At 36.4% G+C, this 24,867-nt stretch overlaps 2 protein-coding genes across 2 annotated transcripts in view; both read right to left on the bottom strand.

Annotated features, from left to right (window-relative positions):
• Nucleotides 1-6,555: 6,555 nt before the first annotated feature.
• Nucleotides 6,556-10,426, bottom strand: LOC132554100 (serum amyloid A-5 protein-like). The gene is made up of 3 exons (XM_060218398.1): nt 10,070-10,426; nt 7,290-7,400; nt 6,556-7,050 (listed from the first exon to the last, which is right to left on the bottom strand). Exons 1-3 carry the CDS (start codon nt 10,219-10,221, stop codon nt 6,909-6,911), a joined length of 405 nt encoding a protein of 134 aa, XP_060074381.1. The 5' UTR covers nt 10,222-10,426; the 3' UTR covers nt 6,556-6,908.
• Nucleotides 10,427-19,867: 9,441 nt separating this feature from the next.
• Nucleotides 19,868-24,867, bottom strand: part of LOC132554105 (uncharacterized) — a 29,353-nt gene continuing 24,353 nt past the window's right edge. The window contains exons 2-3 of the mRNA XM_060218405.1: nt 22,233-22,356; nt 19,868-21,836 (exon numbers count right to left, since the gene is read on the bottom strand). Of these exons, the coding sequence (XP_060074388.1) occupies nt 20,871-21,836; nt 22,233-22,356 (1,090 nt within the window). The 3' untranslated portion in view covers nt 19,868-20,870. The remainder of the gene's footprint in view (nt 21,837-22,232; nt 22,357-24,867) is intronic.

The following is a 24,867-nucleotide window of genomic DNA, read 5'->3' as shown; positions in this document are numbered from 1 at the left end:
ATCCACAACAGATTTTGAATTTTGGACCACCACGTTCTTGTTGGTGTATGCGTTTTGAAGCAAAGCATCGGTATTTTAAAATGACGGCTAGCCGACTTGGGAATTTCAAAAACCTCTCATCAACTTTAGCCAACAGACATCAGACCATGCAAGCTTATGTAGCTGAATGTGGATTTCTACACTGTTCTGCATCAATTAAGGTATCATCTACCATCCCGGTACCAGAAAGAGCAGCAGGATACGAGAATCTATTTGAGAGGAAAGGCCTACAAATAAAACAATTTTCTTGTTTGAAAGATGTCACTATTCACGGAATATGTTACCATATTGGATGTTTTATTATTACTGGCATGGAAAGAGAGGATCCTGATGCCTCCAGGATTCTGCACATTTTCATACGACACAACAGTCATATTGGCGGGAACGAATTGACAAGAACTGAGGAAGTGAAATTGTTCTTACACACAGAACTGATGGATGTATTGCCATTGGATGGTTACAGATTTCGGGACTACAACCAGCTGGTCATCATTCTAAAGCACATTATTTTTTATCAAAGAGGTAAAACAATTGATTTTTATATAATTAAAGCAACAATCTGACAAATTCATGATTGGCATCAAAATTAAATATTCTTACTATGTTAGGCCGTACATAATGACCTTGACCCACTTTCAAGGTCACAGGGGTCAAATATGTAAAAATCTTAACAAACTTTTTCTGGATAACCAGAAGACCATGGTGCTGATATTGGTATATATTTTGGATTGCAGGCCTAGGGCTAACAATCAAATGATTTTGATTCTTAACCAAGGATCAATGAGTTCAAAATCTTTTGTTTTGTTTTTTGTCAGATGACTGAAAGGCTCATGGGCCTCTTGTATGATAAACAATTTTAACTGGAGGCATACTTTTATTACACAAATTTTGCGTTGTTTTCAAAGGTAAAAGCTAAGACACACATTTGGTACTTTGCAGCTATATGTAATTACATGTAAGTAATCAATATACAGCATGCTAAATATTAATTAAAGGTATTGAAGGATAATAGAAATGTTACACTGTATACTTGTAAAAGGACCATATGGAAGATAAGCCGTAGGCTAAGTATGTAATCCTCAGAAAATAAAGTTTATTATTATAAAAGTAATTTTCCTCCTGTGAAGTTTCCACATTATACATTTTTCTGTTGTTTTTTTCTTGTTCCAGATGGATACTGTCTGTCCTAATTTGGAGGACCCTGAAGACCTACAATTTCTTGTTAAATGTGATTTTTCAACAAAGATTGTCACCATTTGCAAGGAAGATATATTGACTTTACCAAACAAGTTGAGAAAGGAGTTTGGAATAAAAAAAACTATAGTTCTGTTAACATACAATGATTTCATAAAGATTGGGATGAGTATGTTGGTACTGCAGATAATGAGGAATTTTTCACTTTGAAGACAAAGGAAAAACTTCAACTCACTATCACTGATTCAGATGAGAAAGTTGAAGATAATTCATTAATTCTAATTTCCACACCTCAGTCATCTGTTCTTAGTGAAGCTTTAGATGATACTGATACCAGTTCAATCATTTCATCACCAGAAATGAAGGCTTCAACTTCAGGGATAGAAAAGAGAGGTACTGGAATCTGGCCAAAGACTTTCAAGCTTGACAGTTCTAAATACTCCTAGATATTGTTGACCCATCTTCAGGTAGAAAAATCTCTTTCTTGGGCAAACAAGAGTATACCTTTTATCCAAATGGTGGACAAATAAGTGAGGTGGCTAGGCTTCTCACTTACATACCCATACCTGACAGAAAAAAATGGAAATGGATATGATGGATGGACACAGTGCATTCGTGACAAACTTAAAACCATGCGCAGAAATATGAGTGAACCAGCAGTGAAATGGAGAAAAAAAAGAACAAAATTGGAAATGGACAGTGGTAGCTCTGCCTCAAGCAGTGCCAGTAGTACACATAGCATGCAAAAGAAAAGAAGTGTACCTAAGGGTTCCAACTGGGCATCATTGGTAACAGGCAACCATGAAGACTTTTCCCCTTCGTCAGAGTCTTGTAAATACTGGTCCACCGGTACAAACAATCTTAGAGGAGTACTCAGCATTCAAAATAGTTGAGGTATGTCAGAATGAAATGACCCGTTTGACATGTGTAGACGCTATGAAAATTCTCAAGACAAACCTCACAAAGATTCCAGAAAATGTTATGAACATTATTAAGAACAAAAAAAAAAGAAGACTGAAAGATCTGATGCAATAATTAATAGATTGGACTGTGTGATTGCTGATCTGGATGAAATAACTCCCAAATCTGTATTTGTTCACAAACACATTGCTTCATGTTTGACGAAGATGATGGTTCCTTCATCAAAGAAATCGTGTTTTAATTTATGGTGTACATCAGAGTAAAATATTTTACCTAATATCAATGCAGGTTGATGAATCAAAAGTTTCCTCTTCTTTAGCAGTGCTTTCAGTGTGTTTTGGGTTTGTATACAGAACCCATGTCCCTTGAGATTTTAGCTGAAAATTTCCATTTTACATTTATATGGAAAAGGTTCCAATATACACTGATGGACTTTTATTAATTTATGTTTAAAACAATCCACAATTTCACATTCCAATTCAATGGGTATCAGGATGCTATGAAATAAAAGGTAAAAAAAATATAATTATTCAGTATGAAGCTTCATCATACATTACACATACAGGTGCCTGAGCGTGATTTCTCAAAACTGGGAAATAGGCACATTTAGCAAAGTTACCTCCCTTATCATAAATCTTGCCACTAATTATTGTACATTGTATGATCCTTAAACAGGAAGTAGTGTGTCACTGGGAAATATTCTCAAGTCAGGTGGAGAAACAGTGTTTAAATACAGTTTTGTCTATTATACACCTTTATTATCTGAAACTGAGGTGATGATTTTCAGTTAGTTATACCAAGATGCAAAATTGCAGTGTAAATGGCTTCTGTTAATTCCAAAAACTGCTTATATATGCAATCTGAAGTACCCTTAACGTTTTTCAAGCAAAAGGTATTCTCTAAGTTAATGATAGCTACATCCATCATTTTAGGACAGTATAGTAGCCTGTTATGAGGGCTTTTTTTAGGTCATCTGATCCGAAGGGTCATGGTTACTTATAGTCATTGTGCTTTATCCGTCGTCGTCCATCATCCATTGTATGCCTTCTGTATAAACTTTTCGTTCAAACAACATCTCCTCAATAACCATAACCCCGGGTACAGATATTAGGCATGTAGCATACTGGGGTGAAGCCCTTCCAAGTTTGTTCAAATGAATGACCTTGACTCACTTTCAAGGTCACAAGGGTCAAATGTTATAAAATCTTTAACAAACTTTCTGAGGAGACTAATGAATAGACCCAGCATACTGGGATATGGCCAGTAGCATGCTAGAATATTGGTCCACCAAGTTTGTTCAAATGAATGACTTGACCTACTTTCATGGTCAATGGTTTATTAGAGAAAAGCTTATCTGCATCATAATAAAATTATAGAACTAATTTTACTTTCAAGAATATTAATCAATCATAATGACAAGGTATGTGAGTGCTGTGAGGTGGAATTTCAATTAACTTTACCTGTTTTGGCACATTTAAAAATATAAATTGTTTGAATGACAGTTAAATATTTATTTCATGCATCCATGTACGGTAGTATTTCTTGATGGACAAAAACATTATTCTCTTAAAAGTGTAGATCAAATTTGGTTGCATTTTTTTGCCTCACATGGTATTTAATGTATGTGATGTGTTATGTTTTTTAGACTGATGAAAACTTGATGGAATTTGTGAAGTGCGGACCAAGGACACCTTTTATAATTGCCATCAAACCATTTGACAGTAAAAACAGGATATTTTACATCGCTGTAGAGGGCAACATTATTTTGAATAACAAAGACATTCTGGAGGCAGTTTTTCTGCTTATGTCCACCTACTGGATATTCAATATTGAATATCCAATAAAAGCAAGACATACATACCAGTTTTTGCAGCATTATGCTTTACAATTGTCATTTGGAGAGACTCCAGCAAAGAAAGTGATTACAATTGCTCAAAAGGTAAGATTGGAATTAAACTGCTTGTATTTTGATGGTCTTTGGTAATGATATTGTGATTATAGCCTTCCATGGATGCTGACATTTTGATAAATTGAAATTTATTGGAAATTCTTTCAATAGGAGAAATTTGATAATATTTGGTCAAATTATGTCAAGGTTTTGGTCATTTTATGCTTTCAGGACTGGGGAGCATATTGTTTCATGTCTTGACAGTCTAGTCTGTGTCTGTTTCTCTGTTGAATAAATCAAATTTGGTATGTTGCTTACCTATAAAAAAAATAAATGGTATTTGAAATCTAAATTAAGGGTTCAATTTTCATGTGTATTTCCAATACATGTATACATATATTTGTTTCAGGTATCAATATGAGTGATTTTGTGGATCTGACAGACCTGCCGGACTTGACATTGGAGAAGATCTTGGGATATGTTGGAATATTTGACCTGTTGAAGAATCTAAGCAGGACCTGTAAATTTATGAACACTTTTGTACACACTAGGTCAGTGCTGTGGAAGCACATGGATTTAGAGTGGTTAGAAGATGCAGCAATTTTTTCCAACAAAGACCAAGTGTACAGTGTGTTCAGGCATGCACACCAGTTTCGCTGCCTAGATATTCGAATGATGACCTGTAACTTCAATGACAGTGTAGCTATTTTGGATGAGTGTTTAAACACATATTTACCGCTGTCAACACATCTTTTTTGGCTGGACTTGTCCTATGCAGAATTTTCTACACTGTACCATGTCTCGAAAATCTGTCAACATTGCTGATTACAGGATGTGAAAATTTCCCGGACACAGAGTTTTTACATATAAAGCATTGCCCCAAACTTACATACTTATGTGTTGGCTACACAAATATCAGTAGGTTAACTGTGGCTGCTGTGCTAAGTCCTCCCATTGTTGATGTAGATGCACCAAATGTGAGGTGGCATATAGCATTTTGCAGAATTGTGAATCAACTCTACATAATATTATGTTTGGTTTGGAAGAAAGCGTCACAAAACAACAGTTTAAACACTTGACCCCTGAATTGATTTATGTTTTTATTACACTTTCTCTAACCAGAAATCATTTTCTCATATTGAATGCTGATAAAAAAAGATTTGATTGATTATAACTTGTATACATATTGTTATTTCCACATTGCATTGTAATTACAATAATGTATGTATGGTATTTTAAGGATATTGTTGGTTATTACTCTTATAGGCATGCAAGATAAAGAGTGCTTTATTGATCATGAAGAAAGTAGCATCACTGCATGGCTATTTTGAAAGTTTATTAAAAAAAATATTGGGATATTTAATTTCTTTTGTTGTCAGTAATGATATCTCAACAAAATATTATGGTATTAAATAAACTGATTGTTTTGTCTATCCATTTCAAATACATTTATATCTTATGAGCCCAAACAAAAAGATTTAAGTTCATATTTACACGATGGCATTGTATAGTAAAATTTATACATGTGGTTAGGTTATTCATGGTGGTAATCGGTGAAAGTTAGGGGGTCAAATGTCACACTTGACCACATTGTTGGAATGGGGGTAATTCAACAGTAGTGTGGTGTATCAACCTTGGAAATAACAAATTTTCTGTTTGATTTTTTCTCACACGATGATGTATACCATCTACATTACTGTAGTGATATTAAATCATTACTGTTTTTGCTGGTGGCAGTTGAGTTTACACTCATTATTGGCATAAACTTTCCTTAAATGCATTGGTGTAACACTAAAGCACCATCGCAACTGTGGTGTTTTGTTAAATCATAGGCATCCATGTAAGTTTACATTCAAACTACACTCATGCAGTTGTGCTGCTACACCACAGGTACTGGTGTAAGTTTACACCTAATTGGTATTGTGTAATGTTACAACTGATTGGTATGGTGTAATGTTACACCACAGGTACTGGTGTAATGTTACACCTAATTGGTATGGTGTAATGTTACACCACAGGTACTGGTGTAATGTTACACCTAATTGGTATGGTGTAATGTTACACTTAATTGGTATGGTGTAATGTTACACCACAGGTACTGGTGTAAGTTTACATCTAATTGGTATTGTGTAATGTTACACCTGATTGGTATGGTGTAATGTTACACCTAATTGATATGGTGTAATGTAACACCACAGGTACTGGTGTAATGTTACACCTGATTAATATGGTGTAATGTTACACTTTCCTTGCAGGTGTAACTTTACACTATTTATTTCCTGGAACGTTTACACCAAAATAACTGCCACCATTTTTGGTGTAAATTTACACCTTATTTTTTATAGTGTATAGACAGTATATGAGATGAAAGTAAATTCACAAGACTTTTCGTTGCAGTATAATAATATATGCACGAAAGTAAAATACTCTTTCTTTACAATGGCCTTTTTCCATAACAGTCAGAGAAAGGCTAGTAATTGATGAAGTAGGAAATATAAAACTGGAAACATATATACAAATAGCATTTTATTATTTCATTTAAACGTGAAAACTTAACATATATGTTTTCCGCGACAACCGAATCATAAAAAGAACATCTCAAATGTTTTCCGTGGGCTTAACCCTGTATTTATTGCAAATGTAGCAAAATGAAAATGTAATTGTTGACTTTTTATGTACCAATATGTGAACTGTAGCCAATTCCTTGTAAGCGATATTTGCAAAGTCTCTGGAATTTTGTAGTATACGGTAAATTAAGAAGCGAGGAGGCGATGAGTTAAACACGAATCAGGGTTTATTGTTTATAGAAGAACAGCGCATACTTAAAGCTAAGAATTGTGTCCAGTTCTTTAGTTGTTTCTCAAGCTCAGTATCTGTCAGGAAGGTCCCTAGGGCGATACCTGTTTGGGTCCCCTCCGTTACGTCCCCATCTGTTAGCTTCTTGGTCTGCTCGTGTGTCCTCGTAACCACGCCCACTAACACTACCCTGCCAGTTCTCACGTGCGTTACTTGCAATACAAAACAAAAAAGGAATAAATATATCAAATGTAATAAATTATCACAAGTTAGGACGTCATTGAATCAACGCAATTATCAAAATAAAAAAACATCTTGCAGATTTCCATATGAATTTATACCAAAAAAGGAAATACTTTTCAAAATATCAATGATTGAAGGAACACATTCAAAGTTTCGGGAAAAAAAATGTGCTGGACGCCTGCCATCTGGGTTGTAAGATGGTCCATACCTAATAACTCGTGCGGCCCAGCGACCACCTGGTCCGTGTCGGGCGACGTCGTAATTAGCCCGGGCGTGAAAATACTTGTCGGAGTTCCTCCAGTTGGCCCGTCTCATATCCCTGGGAAGAACGAGGTTGCCTATAGTTTCGATTATTGCAATCTCAATGACACGAGAATATGTAGAGATGTCGGGTAAAACTACTTACAAATGACATCGTGAAAATGGCATCCCAAATTAACATTACAAATATTTACAAATGACATCGTGAAAATGGCATCCCAAATTAACAAGACATCGTGAAAATGACAGCACAATTTACCAGTACCAATGTTTACAAATGACATCGTAAAAATGGCAGCACAATTTACCAGTAAAAATACAATGGAACCACTATCGTCATTTTCTTAATGTGCTTCAAACTTCATTGTTATTGGCAGAACAAAAAGAATATTATCTTCAAAATTTTAAGCTAGATAATAAATATCCATCTTGCATTAATATGCGACTATCATATGAAAGTAGACGTGGATTTTCTGTGTGATTTATCCTACAGTCTCAACGCCACACCTTCACATCAGATGCAAATGGTCTTTTTTGTTTTTACCGTTTAATGAAAACGCTGAATTCACACCGAGAAATCTTGAATAGTGGGAAGTATTGAGGATTTAAGAAGAGAAAACTAACCAACGATCATTTTTTGTCACCATTTAACTAACCAACGAGTAAAAATGGTCTTTTCTTTTTTTGTAATACATAATTCTATTTCCTTTTGGTCCACATATTGACATGATATCATGTCATGCAAACATACAGTGGTGCTTGTTGTTTTACTGAGTAGTATAGAGAAGACATGTAGTTAACCAATGTGCAATACACAATTTGATAAGTCCTACTGCGCTCTTACACGCACGGGCGCACACAGACTTGTATCCGCCTTCACATGTCACCTGTGGAGATGTAGACAGGTAAATAACATTCCTACCGATCACTCTATGGCAGCGTATTTGTGTTAATTTATACATGTACAATGTACCAATGTTAACCAGCAGCATACAATTTATATAGAGACATTGATCGAATGATTAACCTTACTAATCAAAATGCTTCAATAGAAAAGAACAGAAGGTAAACATAAAAATATGATATTGGCCAAAAGATATAACACAATGCGACAGACTTTAAATTACGGAAATACTTATGAATATATCTTCAATTTAACTTTTAGAAGAATTGCAATTGCAAATTCTTCATGATAGATTATACCGAATATATAGAATGTTCACCATGCCACATGTTTACTTTGTGTTAGTCCCAATGATTATCTCACTAACTTGAGGAAGGGCGACTCTTTCAGATAGATTAACTTGTATTTGGAGCGTTCCGCTGGTGCAAAGAGTTTAGAGACTAGAATTACGCTAGACAATAGCCAGAGTTTCCTGCCGGAAAACATTGTAGAGACATTTGTCTTCACAGTGACAATTCGGTTATATATCGATGTGAATACTTACATGGGTTTGAGAACAGATATTGAGCAGTATAGATTTCAATATAGAGACAAAATTAATAAAGCTTTTGATAAAGAATATATACTGACATGGAGAAATAAATATCGAGTTAAGTTATATTGATTAATGAATATCAAGTTCATATATGCAATTGGATATTTAGAAAGAAAATATCGCGTTCGTATGATGGATTCCGAGTATGCTTATAGAGATTGCAATTGAAACACACACACACAACACCACATTACACAAACACACACCAACACACTCACACACCCATCACCACCACCACCACCATCACCACCACAACACACACACACACACACACCACCACCACCACACTACGCACTCAAAACACTAACAAACCAACACATACACACACCAACACACACACCACAACCACCACCACCACATCACCACACACACCACCACCACCACACTACACACTCAAAACACTAACAAACCAACACATACACACACCAACACACACACACACACCCATCACCACCACCACCACCATCACCACCACAACACACACACACCACCACCACCACACTACACACTCACAACACTAACAAACCAACACATACACACACCAACGCACATAATCACACATCACCACCACCACCACCACAACACGCATACACACCACCACACTACACACTCACCACACTAACAAACCAACACATACACACAACAACACACACTATCACACACACACACACACACACACACACACACACACAACATCACATTACACATACACACACCAATATACACACACCCACACACACACACGACTACTCACCCACACACACACAAACACACACACACACACACACCACCACCACCACCACTACACCACACTAACAAACCAACACACACAAACCACCACCACCACCACACTACACACTCACCACACTAACAAACCAACACATACACACACACACACCACCACCACCACCACCACCACACCACCACCACACACACACCACCACCACCACATTACATACTCACCACACTAACAAACCAACACATACATACACCAACACACACACACACACACACACACACATCACCACACACACGCGCGCGCATATATATATATATATCCCAAGTACATATAAATTGAAGTTTATATATATAAGATGTTGGTATACTACCATTACTTATCTTCGATTGGCTATTTTATTAGACATATACATCTGCTTTTACGACATGCATGCGACCCTGAACATACAAGACAAAAGGTATGAACTAAAAACAGACAATAAGAACATACCTATATCCTCTGTACATATCACGCGCCCCGAGGACAGCGCCTTTAGCGAAACTGGCTCCCCTTCTGACAGACGAGAACCAGCATTGTCCTTCGCTGACCAGACATGCCAGGATGACTACAGTGAAGAGTAGTGACAGCGTGGGGACCTTCATGCTGGAGGGTTAGGTATTGCAGGGATCTCGCTCTCACGCTATTTATAAAGGGGTGCACATTTATGTTCCTGGTGTGTCTGGTTTCGCTGGTTACAGAGACGAGACGTCTGACCAATGGCTGTGGTTTTGGATAAGAGACAAGTAAGTTAATATTATGCGAATTAAGTGTTTACCTAGAAATACATGCTATTTGTAAGATCTATCGGAAATAACTGCACCTAGCGGTCACTGATACTTGACTAGGGTTACTAGTGATGACTAGTGTCCACCGACGTTTATAATAACAGACCAGGAAGTACAATGTTCACACGCTCCAGTAACAGAAACATCCGGGTATTTATTTTGTAGTGTATTTAAACATCTTGTGATTTTTAAAGGTTGTGTCTAGTTAATATTATTTGACATATTCTAAATTTGAAATAAAATGCTGCTGCCGGAAAATCACTGTTTATTTATATTCTAAGTAAGTTTGTTATTTGTCCTATTAATCCTATGAGTTTGATTTTAATCGATCATGTGAAGTCAATTATAAAATCAAAGCACTGTTTATCTATTATTGTTATTATGCTTATTAGGATGTCCCCATCGTTTGAGTGTTTGCAATATACGGTACATTACAACTTAAAATACCCAGAAACCCAGACACTTTTTTTTCATTTTTGTCCATTACCATGCTGAATAGCAGTGCGTGTATATCTGCCTGTCCCTTCAATGTCTATCTTACACGCTGTATGTATATATGTGTGTCTAACTATTGCCTTGTTTGTGAATAGAATGTATTTTCTCGTATTTTTATTCATCTATGCTTGCCCAGACACTAAATTAATCTGCTTTCTAGATGCTCGCTATATCATGTATCCTAATCGCGTCACAGCAGAATGTTTTGGAATTATAGCTCTGTATGATTATGGCTAAAACAACAATAGTTATATTACGTGACGGGACATGTATTGTTGCTCGGGGGTATACTGATAAATTATTGGCATACTTTTGTGTGATATCAATTTGTAATTTCCATTATATTCTATATGTCAAAAATTTACTCTTCTCTCTTTATGGTGCTAGCACCTTGTTAGTAAGGTGTAATGATATTGGATTAAACCCAGGTTCTCTATGTAACCTACAAATTTCTCATCTTAATATTAGATCCTTACGAAATAAGATTGACATTGTTGATGCGGAGGTAAATGGTAATGATATCGTTTGCTTAACTGAAAACCATCTCACACCTGATACTGAGCTTATAATACCTAAGTACTTTGAAAATCTTCATAGGTTAGATAGCAAAACAGGTCCTGGTGGTGGGGTACTTATATATTACAAAAACAATATATTCGTTAGAAGACGATGTGATCTCGAACGGGATGAGGTTGAAATAATATGGGTGGAAATCCATGTTGAGTCACACAAGTTTCTGTTAACTTGTCTCTATAGACCTGAATCACCAGTCAGCTATTGGAAAAACTTAGACTCAGTAATTGAAAAAGTTGTAAACACCAACTTAGATATGGTAATTACTGGTGATATAAACATGAACATGCTAAATCTCCAACCCAATTTTCATCTTGCTAGACTTATGACAAAATTTAATCTTTCAAGTTTTATCACTGAGCCCATCCGTATCACTCCAACCTCATCCACATCAATTGATATTGTCTTTTCTAATAACATTAATCTAGTTAGATATGCATCGGTTTTTCCTGCTATATGTAGTGACCATTCTCTGATATAGTTCAATATTTTGTACACAGTCTACAAGCAACAAATCTATCAGAAGAAAATATTTATTTATCAAGATGCAGATTATGATAAGATTAATAGAAGTATCTTAGAGGAAAAGATTGGATAAACCTTATCAATATTAATGACTCAAATGACTTCAACAATATTCTATGTGACATTATAAAACAGCTAATTGATGAATGTATACCCTTTAAGAATGTGACTATTAGGCCAAATGATAAGAAATGGATGACAAATGATATTAGACCACTTATAAGACAAAGAAATAGGAATCATAGGTAAACTAAAACTACTAACTCTGCTCTTCATTGACTATAGAAACAAAAGAAATGAAACTATTAGTAAAATACATGATGCAAAGAAATCTTACATGGAACACCTTCAAAAATCATTAGCCGACGGATCTATTCCACCTAATAAATGGTGGAAAATTGCAAGAAATGTTCTTAATATAACCAATAAGACTTCTTCTATCCCCCACTTAATCACAATAACTCATTTATTCAACATCCATTTGACAAAGCTGAATGCTTAAATAAATACTTTCTATCAATTTCGACCACTTCTGAAAATACTGAACCTTTACCTGAAACTGTCAATGATTATCCTCACTCTATAAATAATATTGTTATTACTCAACAAGATGTTAAGGATCAATTATTTTTTTTGAATGGCAATAAACCTGCTGGACCAGACGGCATGATTCCTAAAATAATCAAACGACTACATCCATCTATTCTCCTCCCTCTCACTCTCCTATTTAATAAATCTATAGAAACAGGTATTATTCCCATCAGTTGGAAGTTGGCTAATATTAATGCTATTTATAAAGGGAAAGGATTAGCTAATGAGGCATCTAATTACAGACCTATATCAATTACTTCATGTTTTAGCAAAATGCTTGAAAAAATTATTTTCAAATGTCTCTATAATTATCTTACTACATATAAAATTATTACAAAGCGCCAGTCCGGCTTTACACCCAAAGACTCTACTGTAAATCAGTTATTCTCTATTTACCATACCATTGTTAATTGCCTAGATCAAAATAAAGAAATCAGATTTATATTCTGTGACATAAGTAAAGCTTTCAATAGGGTTTGGCATAATGGACTGCTTTCTTTCCAAATTAAAATATTATGGTGTTACAGGTAATCTATTAAATTGGCTTGAAAATTTTCTATCTTATAGGAAACAGAGAGTATTGACAGAAGGTTATGCATCAACCTTTGACCCTGTCCAAGCTGGAGTACCACAAGGCTCGGTTTACGGACCATTACTATTTTATTATATATTGATGATATTGTTGAATGCGTCTCCAGTAAAATAAAATTATTTGCAGATAATACATCTCTCTTTGGTACGTGTGATAATTATCCCATTGAATTGGCACAGAATCTTTCAGATGACTTGACAAACATAATGCTGTGGGCCAATAAATGGGATATCAAATTAAATCCTTCCAAAACTGAATCTGTAGTATTTTCAAGAAAAACTGACAAAAACCACTCAATTATTACATTTTATGTTCAACCAATTACTGATAACAAACTTCATACACATCTAGGTCTTACTCTTAGTGGTAATGCCAAGTAGAATCAACACATATCTAATATCTATGAAAAAGCATTTAAAAGGGTAAATATCTTAAGGTTAATTAAAAAAACAAAATTGATAGAAAATCTCTTACTACCTTGTGTACTTCTTACATTAGGCCAATTATTGAATACGCAGATGTTGTTTGGGATAGCTGCACACTGGCTCAAACAAATTTATTGGAATCCATACAACTTGAGACTGCTAGATTAATTACAGGTTAACGTAGAGGGACAACACATGATAAATTATATAGGGAACTAGGAAACTTTGAGTACCAGAGGATATGAACATAAATTTATCTTAATGTATAAAATAATAAATAATGAAACTCCAGATTGCTTAAGTGAAATAATTCAACCATATGTACATGATGAAACTCAAGACAGATATACCTTGCGTGCAAATAGAATTTTTGATCCCCCATTGTGTCGCACAGTAAATATTACGAAAGTTTCTTTCCATGCATGTTTAATGAGATTAACAGACTTGCCCCAGATATTAGTAATATCCATTCCACATCTCAGTTGAAAAGGTTATTTAACAAGAATCAATATATAGACTCTGGAACAAATTATGCTTTTGAATTTCTAGGTAATCGTGATACAAACATTATATTGTGCCAGTTAAGAAATAACGCTAGTAATCTTAACTATGATCGTTTCAAAGATCATCTAATAGAATCTCCAATGTGTGAGTGCACTCAATCTCCTGAAACTACCCTACACTTCTTCTTTGAGTGCAATAGATATAGCGATATTCGACAGTCCCTACGAAAGAACTTGCACCATGATACTCATAATCATTTATGTGTAAAGGTTTTATTACATGGTTGTGTTCTTTGTAATGATATACAAAATAAAGTCATCCTATCTCATGTTTCAGATTTTATTTCACGTTCTAAGAGATTCCCATTTTTCAATGCCTAATGTACAATCATTCTAATGATACATGACTTTATTTCCAATACGAAGAATTATCTAATTGAATGCGGTATTGTAAACATCCTATATGTACTTTCAGAAATTCCTATTTATCAATTAAACCCCCAAGTTGACTACTACTATAGCAGTACTACACATATCTGATGTATTATTATGAATCATCATCTCTCACATTTTCCCTCCTATACTGCAATTAAATACAATGTAAGTCTGGTCTGGGCAGCTAAGATGGCTACTTTCGCTTATGTAACTATATGCAGTAACTCCTTCTTATTTAAATAAGCAATCTTCATATTATAAATAGCACTTGTTGTAACCTTACTTACAAACTATGTATATCCATTTGTTGAAATTGGGTTTTAAACCCAAGCAGTGTAGGCCAGTGTGTTGTGCATATGGACTTTGTGTGGCCTTATCTGCTGGGAGAAAAATCTAATTTCAACAAATATTTGAACTCATCAAGCCAAAATTAAGTACATGAAACTATCTCAGACGAGATCATCTTGATTAATGCTCAAACTCTATAGACATAACATTGGGTTACTTCCTAATATAATCCTGAACTAGTTTGTTTACAATAAGGAGTTACTCCCCCTTATGTCTTTCTTCAATAAAATTGTATATATATATATATGTCTGTTTGTTTGTTTACCTCAGGTTGTCACCTGAAGGAAAGGACTTAAATAGGCAATGCCTGATGTCCAATTCCTTTTGACATTTGTCAATAAAATGTGTTGATATTGAAATTGAAGATATTATTGTAAAAGTCCCAAACAATATTGGTGAACAGGCCAAAGACTATGTAAGTCATCTTTATATGATAGACAAATAAAAACATAAATACAAAGTACATATCGGTCACACATTCACTTCAACACGAACCGGCATTTCGTGTTTTATAAATAAAAGACGAGTTACCTCCCCTCTGTCGTACGTGCGAAAATCAATTCAAACATTTTTGCTCTAGATACGATATATAAATATATACTAAACAAAAAAAGAAAGGTAACACTACTTTATTCTGTGATTAATTAATTAACCCCCTCATAAATCCTTACCAATCATGTACGAATAAAGTAATTGATCAATTCTGATAAAACTGCAGTCATGGTTCATTATAACACTTTGCGTTCAGTTGATTTTATTCGACTGTAAAGGACGTTGGGGTCAATTTCAAGGGTAACACCATTAGTAACGGGTATGGCCACCGATTGGGAAGTAAACAGCATTGCAGCGTCGTCGCATGGAACTCGTAAACCGGCGGATAATTCGAGGAGAGATGTTGTTCCATTCAGCGATCAAGGCTTGGGCCAGCTCCTGCAAGTTTGACGGATGATTTTGACGTTCTCTCACGCGTCGCCCAAGAACGTCCCAGACATGCTCAATCGGTGACAAATCAGGTGATTTAGATGGCCAATCTAACACCTGTACGTTATTCTGCTGCAAGAAAGTTCTGAATGGTGTGCGCTGGTGCGTTATCCTGTTGAAAAATGGCGCCAACGCCATGACGTCTTAAGAATGGCAGAACCACTGGTCTTAAAATTTCGTCCCGATATCGAATGCCGGTTAAATTGCCATTTAACACAACAAGCCTGGTACGAGTCCCCCCACAAATACCACCCCAAACCATTACACTTCCGCCGCCAAAGCGGTCCCGCTCTGCGATGCAGCAGTTCGCAAAACGCTTCCCTCGTCGCCTCCACACTCTGCGCCTTCCGTCACCGTGTTGCAGACAAAACCTGGACTCATCTGAAAACAGAACATTGTTCCATTGTCGTAAGGCCCAACGACGGTGAACACGGGTCCAGTTACGCCGATTATTACGGTGACGTCGCAACAAATTGGGTCCAGTGTAGCGACGCCGCGCTTTCAATTGGTAGGCCCTCAACCTGTTGCGGACTGTTTGGGGAGACACACGACGCCCAAACAATGTCCTTGTAGTCTCTACTGCGGTTACAAATCGATTGCGCAAGTGTATCGATCGTATACGACGGTCATCCCTGGCGGTCGTTTTACGGGCTCGGCCGCTTCGGGGACTATCGGATGTTGACCCAGTTTGGTTTAAACGACTTACCAACTGGCAAATTGTCTTAACACTGCAACCAAAATGCCGTGCAACTCGACGGCGAGACTCCCCAGCCTGGATCATGCCTAAAGCCCTTTCTCTCTGTACTTGTGACAGCCGGGGCATAATCATAAAGTTGATAGATAGCAAGATTCGGTGATTTCTAAATCGTAAGGATCTAAAGAACAGTTGTCAGTTTGAATGTTTATGAAATTCAAGCGAAGATACAAGTTAGTCGCAGAAAACCTCGTGCAGCTCTTTCGCTAATACAGTCTTTCATGCTTGAATGATTTTGGTAACCCCCTTGGATTTTGTAATGTAAAACATTACCATTTTCTAATATTGGACAAACGTCATTTTGTTTTCACTCATTTACAGGTATTCGCCAAGGAAACATGTTAACCTTTCTTTTTTTGCTGATTATATATGTCATATATAATGTGACCTTTTTAGGTGAGAAGGGGATGGACACTAGCATTTAAGAAGTGAATAAACAGATATTGAACTGAAACGTAGAACGAGAGGCACAGATTCATTTTGCTAGAGAAAAGTACTAGAGGTAGAGCGAAGCCCGTGATTAAACTTAGATATCAGGCCCTTCAGGTGTGTTGGTGTTAACTATCTTCAGCTGATCGAGGACATCTTGTTCAGAAATGGTAACAGTAGTAAGAGAGAAATGAATGAAGCTTTCATGCAGGTTATCATCATTCTTGTCTGAAGTAAACAATAATTTATCTATTGAATGAATGTTAATTGAGTCATTATATATTAATGGAGAATTCTCAGTTGGTTTGTTCCCGCCATTTCTTTGTTGTTTTGTTAATTTCCGTCGCTTCTCAGGAGATAGTGTTTAATCATTTACGGATTTCGGTCAATTTTTCACATATTTTTCTTTGGCATTCATGTTTATGGTAATAACATAGTTACATAGTTCTCTAGTTTGCCCATGCCTTATCAGTATGTGTTTACCTTAAGGTATGGTCTTATTAGATTGCCTCGTTTTAGTCAAATTTCATTGTTCATCCAAAATTCATCATCGGGTCTAATGAATATTTTAAGACGGAACAAATCTATCAACAGATTGCAAAATTCGCTGGTTAATGATTTGACTAGTAACACTAAGATTAAGGTGTTCTTTAAGATCAATTAGTGATATGATGGGTTAGCACTAGAAAGCAGTGTCTTTAGTTTTGTAGTATGCTCATTTCCAAGAGTCTTCTGCAGTACAAGGACAATGGTCACTACAGAAAGATACTAATACATTAACATTTATGATAGGGTCAGGACTATTGGTTAGTAGGACACCCAGGCTAGCTACAGACAATTCGGTTATTATAGTAGGTTAAGGTACAGAATTTGTAGAAACCTAGAGTTGGCATTGATATGTAATATGTTCTGGTTAATACTACCCACAAGTATAGTCTTTATTGAGGTCCGGGATCTTACGAAGAGTTCCATCTGTCCGAAAATGGTGATCTGGTTATCAACATCCTATCGATATTATTCTTCAATTTGATTTAAGCCGCAATAACCCACGATCATCATTCTCTTAATTATAGTGTGAAAAACATTACAGAAATAGACCTGCAAACTACATAGATGTGGAGATAGCATTGTTTCCATTACGTCATTGAATCTGTGCTAGTAAATGTTAGAAATTGATTTAATATCGGCGACATCTCTGGTTACGTGTTCAAGTTTTGTCATAAACTTGTAGACCCAATCATGAATTTAGAGCATATCATGAAGAGCATGTTTCATCGCGTGGACAACTGATAGGTCATTGCGATTTTTTTCTTATATTATGATTTATCAGTCTTGTAAATCTAGTATACTCTATACATTCTTGTGATATATATACATTCTGTCTGTCTGTTTGTCTGTCTGTCTGTCTAGTATCCGTACGATCGCTGGCAAGGATTTATCAACTTTTTCCGATAAAATGAACATATGTGCATATGCTGTTTATTGTATCTAGAAATTGAAAGCGTAATTTATTTTTAACACAATACTTTCACCTTTAAAATGAAAATATTTAAGTCTTCTTGGATTTTGATGCATTTAACTAAAATATACAGATAAAAAAATTGGAAGGAGTATCGAAAAACACAGCTTCGAGCTGGTAGGGATTGAATTGGATCTATAGCCTGAATGCATCTTCTTCGCGGTTTTAACCTCCACCAAATTACTAGTGAAGTCACTAACCAGACACTTTACCACTAGACTAAAGAGAAATCCCCGCTAGACAAGACTAAAAAGGCCACCGTTAGTGCCTCAACTTCTACAACTTCTGATATCAGCTTAAAACATACACTTTGTATTTGAGACCTGATAATATGCAGTGTTGAAACAAGCTATGAACTAGTTTGCCGGTAGCCAATAATTCATCATCGATAGTGTAATCTCAACATATCCCCACCAACACGAGAAGATATTCAGGGATCTATAACCGTGCACTACACTGCAGAAGGTGCAGCTTTCAGGGTCACACTTGACTGGACACGATCAGTTATTACCTCTCCAATCACACTCATCCACCATAACGATCATATGAAGATCTTATCATGACTTCACGTTTTGAATCTTCCTGTATATATCTATATCTGTCTGGCCAACACTAAAGATCTTATGATATTCTATACTGAGATATTCCTATATTTCAATATACACCAGACTCGGCGTCTATAGTTCCCCGATACTTTGATTTGTTGGGGTGGTGGTGGTGATGGCGGGGTTAAGGGAAGGGAGGGGGTTGGGGTGGGGGTTGAGGGGTAGGGAGCAATTCATTTTGACGTTGGAGGAGGCAATGCATCTTCATCGCAATCGGTTGACTGTGGTTTTCTGTATTTGCGATATGTTGATGTGTATCGCCTGTGTATCGCTTTAATCCACAAGCATATCAAAGGAGGGTTGTATTCATATACATTAGTACTCATGTTTTGCAGATGTGCAGTTATAATGTATATGTAAGTACGTAGATTTTTTTAGTTGTAATCTTGGGAGTTTAGAGACGCTTACATGTAGCGGTAATCATTCTCAGTAAAGTTTGTTATTTCAGCATGAAATTTGTGTGATTGAAGATAAAAATCTACAAAATATTAACTTCAAAACATGTTTCATCGCAGCTGAACATGCATGAAATCTGGTGTGTTTCGAAAACCTATAGGACTTATCTTCTCAAAATATATCTCTAGTAAGCGTGGGTGGGGATGGATGCAGACGTGCTGATAGGAATTCCAGATTTTTAAGTGATATTAACAGAGTATGAATTAATATGAAAGCAAAACAAAATGAAAAATCAATTTTAACGTATTTATTTTTATAAAATACAATATTTCATAGCGTTAAACCATACATAATTCATATCATACATTTATATATAACTATTAAATTATCTTAAATTAAAAAAAGCATAGATATTTAAATAACATATAATATACCAAGCTAAATGACGTCACAACGACCGGAATCTGAAGTTGTGGGTAAAAAGGGAGCCAGATACGTATTATCATTAAATTATAATACGTCGGCAGGGGTGATAATTAAAAGGGAGGGAACTCACCTCAAACTACAGTATTGATCAGTGTCAGTTACACAGAAGGAACTCGGGCTAGCTACTCGATATGTGTTTGTAAGGCAGCAGTAATTAATCACTAAAGTGAAACGTAGAGGTAGGGATGTTCGTAGGATGCAGATCTTTTGTATACTGTTGCTTTAACAAATATGTGTTTTGTGATGTTCACACAAAGTTAATTGATGTTGATTGATAAATTAACTGAGAGGAGATTGTGTATGCAGTCTAGCAGAAATATACAAGAAAAAAGACCGATACCGTTAAAATGACGAAGAAAAGACTGCCTGTTACAATCGTTACCTCTTATAATTTGTTTGAATAGATTGACTTACGACACGGAGTTCTCACAGTACACAAAACACACATGTATAAAACACACCCGGGTCAGTCACGTATATATCCTAGTTAGTATTACAGGGATAAATCTTCATTACTTATGTACAAAATGTACATATATTAAGGACTTAGCACCGCTTCCTTTTATCAAGTGGCATAAGCAAACTGAGCCTGAAAGAATGTCATTATATAAGAGCAGTCCAAAGATGTTGATCACACGAGTCATGATTCATGCTCCTGGTGGCTACAAAGTGTATGTAGGTCCAGCAAAATCAAAGCCGTCGGGCGAAAGGCTGTTCACATATCCGCCACTTACACAGAGCACGTGATGTACCTGATGTTCCTATATATTAACGTGTATATACCATTTTAATGACTGAAATATAGATATTCATTCATCTAATTTATCTAATGAATACATATTATCATAAATACTCATTTTAGACGTAGAAGTTTGCTCAAATGTCATTGGTCGTCTTTCTGATGGGTAGACCAATGGCTGAGGCTCCGGCACATCGTCGTCACGTGACGGACCTGACGGACGCCACGATTGGTTACTCTGAATATGTGATTGTCCTATCATCGGTGCTGTTTCTGCCGTGTTGTCATAATCTTCGTCGTATCCGCCACCCTGTTTGATCACTTGGCCATGCTGTACATGCGAAACACTAACGGGAATTACCGATTTTTGCGTCAGTGTGCTATATGGAGTTGGCTGATGTGGCTGAAGAGGATACCCGTATCCAGGACTGTGTCCACGTGAGCTAACAGACGACATGGTTCCACTTCTGCTACCTTGATATCCTCCAGGTGATAACTGCCCACTCCCGCCATATTGAGAGTAGCCTATGTTAACATGGGGACCTGTGCTGTGATAGTTTCCTGTCACATGTCCACCACTTCCGCTGTAACTCCCGGACATATTACTGATTCCACTTTGTGTTTGATCCGTTCCAGCTGACATCTGTTTAGTCCCAATCTGAGATCCAGTCACGTGTCCTCCGGTTTGAGTTGAACCGTAACCCCCTGAACTCTGCTCGTGAGGTCCTGACACCTGACCCTGTTGCCCTGACGGCTGAATAGATTGACTGCCTGATGGTGTATAAGTCCCTGACTGGGGGAATCCCCGGTTGGCCTGGACATATGACACTTGCGCCTGTTGTGGTCCGTGGTGCTGTATAGGGATAGTCACCCCTTGAGATATGGACACTTGTTTCTTTGCCAGTGATCCTCCACCGCCTCCGTAACGCCCATTCCTCACCCCACTGTCCGGACCAAGCGGAGGTTTCTTATCCAGTACAGAGGTAAAGGTGGGCGAAATGTTCGAATCCTTCGTGGAAATTATAGGAATGTCATCCTGAAATGCATTGAAAGAGACACAGATTCAATAACAAGAAACTGAGATGGGGCTTATTGTCTGAATGGCATTAATTCACGATAAGGGTTCAAGTTGTAACAAGAATACCGTTAATTGGTACTATAACTTAGAGTCTCACTTATCGAGTTGTCCTCGTGCTTTGTACTCCACTTAAGTGACAGCGCTCAAATGATTAGTTTTAGATCCCCTATTTGATTTGCTAATATCACCTAATCATTATAAAAATATGAAATCTCCACCTATCACCTTAGGTAAACGTCTTGTGAATATGTCGCCTTACTTAAGTTTACAGGATATCCAAATGATGATAAAAAAACAATCAATATAATAGCTCAAGCTTATATAATAAATTATAAATTATATAGAATAGTTTACCGTGGTCTGTGTCTCCTGGTCCGAGAGTTGGAATATACAGTAGGCATGAAGGCACAGGCAAATGCATACACAGAGACATAAAACTCCAACCACGAACACCACGGCACCCCAGGGAATCAGGATCCTAGAACGAAAACAAGGAACTTTAACGTTTACAGTAGAAATAAACAAGATAAAGACAAAAAAACGAACTAAGGCTAAAGATTAATAGAATGAGAACAAAATGTGAATAACAGAAAGATTTATAAGGAAAATTTAAACAAACGCCAGTATTATTGTTCCAGAAGGTAAAGCGTCTCCTGCTTCATGGACGATCCATGTATGTAAACTTTAGTCAATGTCACGTGGTAAAGTAAATAATCAGTTTTATAACAACGAAAATAGTCTGTAAACTTCAGAGCATCGAACACTTGCACTTTGATATCACACGTGGAAACATTCTGCAGTGGTTTGAAAGTGTATCGTAAATACAACAGCTTTCTATGAAAATTCAAAATTAGATACAAACGTAAAATAAAATCTCACATCCGTAACCGGTCATTTGATAGTTTGTATGGCCTTCTTTGTTGCCAAGTAACCAAACCTCAATCAATTAACGTAGCTTATTAAGATATTTAGCATTGTTGGGTTTCTCCTTTTTAAAACAAAACAGTAAACTAGGACTTCCAGACATTAATGACTGAGAGATAGATACGTTATAATTTGCTCTGCCAACTAGTAATAACCTGTTTTCAGACAAGGAATAACCAGATAATTTACAGTAATATATTGGCGAGAGTTTTACATTCCAGATCGGCACGCCTCAGATCGTGTCCAACTGGTAAATGTAGTCGACATTAAAATAGCTCACTCAACTGGACACCCCTCCAACAGACAATCTGACGATAGAATGGAGAGTAGACAGCTAGTTTTGTCATATCAAGGAAGGTAAAGCGTTTGTTCCATGGTGACAACTTTTTCTCTTCAGCAAAACATGAACCAAGTTACGTTAAACCAAGACCTTAAACCAAGACCTTAAATCAAGACCTTAAACCAAGACCTTAAATCATGACCTTAAATCAAAACCTTCAATCAAGACACTAATTCATGATCAATCGCAACGATCTTTCATAACATTCTGCACAGAAAACTGAAGCCATCACGAGGACGACAGCTAAATGATATCTACGCTGTTAGAAGTCGTGATGGACAATATACCGCTCTCCACTGCTTATCTGATAAACTACATACATTGTAAATATGTAGTATTACTCTTTCCTATGTACTGAACGTTAACACACATTACAGGACATCACCCAAGTAAAAAAGCTACAAAAGCAAACTTTGATACATAAAGAGAAGCTTGGTGTAAGTACATCTCCCAGTCTATATCATAACAATTGATTCGATATATTCCGATGTTCTTGAGTCGCCTCCGAGACTTCAGGCCCCTAATTGCCGAGACCTAAGACGACACGCCTATATGATAAAGTTTCATTGTTTTGTTATAAACTGTATCTATACATATATTGTATCTATATATAAACTGTATCTATACATAGATTGTATCTACATATAAACTGTATCTATATATAGATTGTATCTACATATAAACTGTATATATAAAATATATAAAATGCGGATTCTGATGTAGATGTCGATGGTTTCAGATATTTCCTCAAAATAAAATTGGACAACTGTAATTAAGCAGACTTTTAATATCAGGACAAATTATCTATCACGGCTGCTCTTGTCACATAATCATGTTCCAGTTGTACATCATCTCTTGTCCTGATTCCGTGAATTTCTGTAAGATTAACGAACTGGCTTAGACTTTCTGTAGACTTAATTGCTTTATATGCCTTGTTATCGTAAAGAAAGGACAAGATTCATTGCAGAACTTGGAACCATTACAATTAGTAATTCTTCGTTTACCTCCTACAGCTGTGTGTACTATATATATATATATATATATATATATATATATATATATATACTACACCACATAACAATGAAAGCGTTGCAAGAATAGCTGGCACAATCAAGACAATTGGTGAGAGGAATCCGACTCTCTCTACAATCAACGAGATAGAACCTTGGCGATAGCAAGTAAAACAGACAGCTGTCTGGATTCTGTCACATCTCCGCGGAAAGTCTGCATCCAAAGTTGACAACTTTATCTCGCCCCCACAATCGTGACCCAAAACATTTTGATGACCCAGCGTAAATCATGGACAATTTCAACAATCATTTCCTCTTGGGGATACCAAGCGTGCTCTCATTATGATATGATAGATCATTGTATTAATGCTTGTCACAGAAACTATTATCAACATCATTATAAACTCAAAACTCAAATTCAATCAAAGTGTGGCAAATAGGAACAAGATTTACATGGAGAATCCTGAAAGAGTACAAAGAGAAGAAGATCACGTGTGTTCCGGAAGAGTAAGCGTTTTCTGCTTCATCGACGACACCCGTCATGTAATTCGTGGTCAATCCAAGTACTGTCGACCCTTTTTAAATGAGAACAACGTATACAGCGGAAACAACAGGAAATCTAACGAGCATCAAACTCATCCACATCACAATATTTGAGGCTGGTTTTATTGTCGATACTTTCTTTTCCATGATATTTCTCAAGGTAACCATGATA

This window comes from Ylistrum balloti, unplaced genomic scaffold (assembly GCF_031769215.1).
Source record: "Ylistrum balloti isolate Yb309-2 unplaced genomic scaffold, AGI_CSIRO_Ybal_v1 Utg370378, whole genome shotgun sequence".
NCBI classification, from domain to species: domain Eukaryota; kingdom Metazoa; phylum Mollusca; class Bivalvia; order Pectinida; family Pectinidae; genus Ylistrum; species Ylistrum balloti.
Note: the sequence above shows the minus strand (reverse complement) of the source record. Positions and strands in the feature narration are given on the sequence as shown.

Bases quoted from the DNA above. Each gene is read 5' to 3' on its own strand.
- LOC132554100 (XM_060218398.1), bottom strand. From the start codon at position 10,221: ATGAAGGTCCCCACGCTGTCACTACTCTTCACTGTAGTCATCCTGGCA. The intron at 7,401-10,069 runs GTATGTTCTTAT...CGTTCTTCCCAG, and splicing joins GATATGTACAGAGGATATAG to GGATATGAGACGGGCCAACT. The intron at 7,051-7,289 runs GTATGGACCATC...TTGTATTGCAAG, and splicing joins TGGGCCGCACGAGTTATTAG to TAACGCACGTGAGAACTGGC.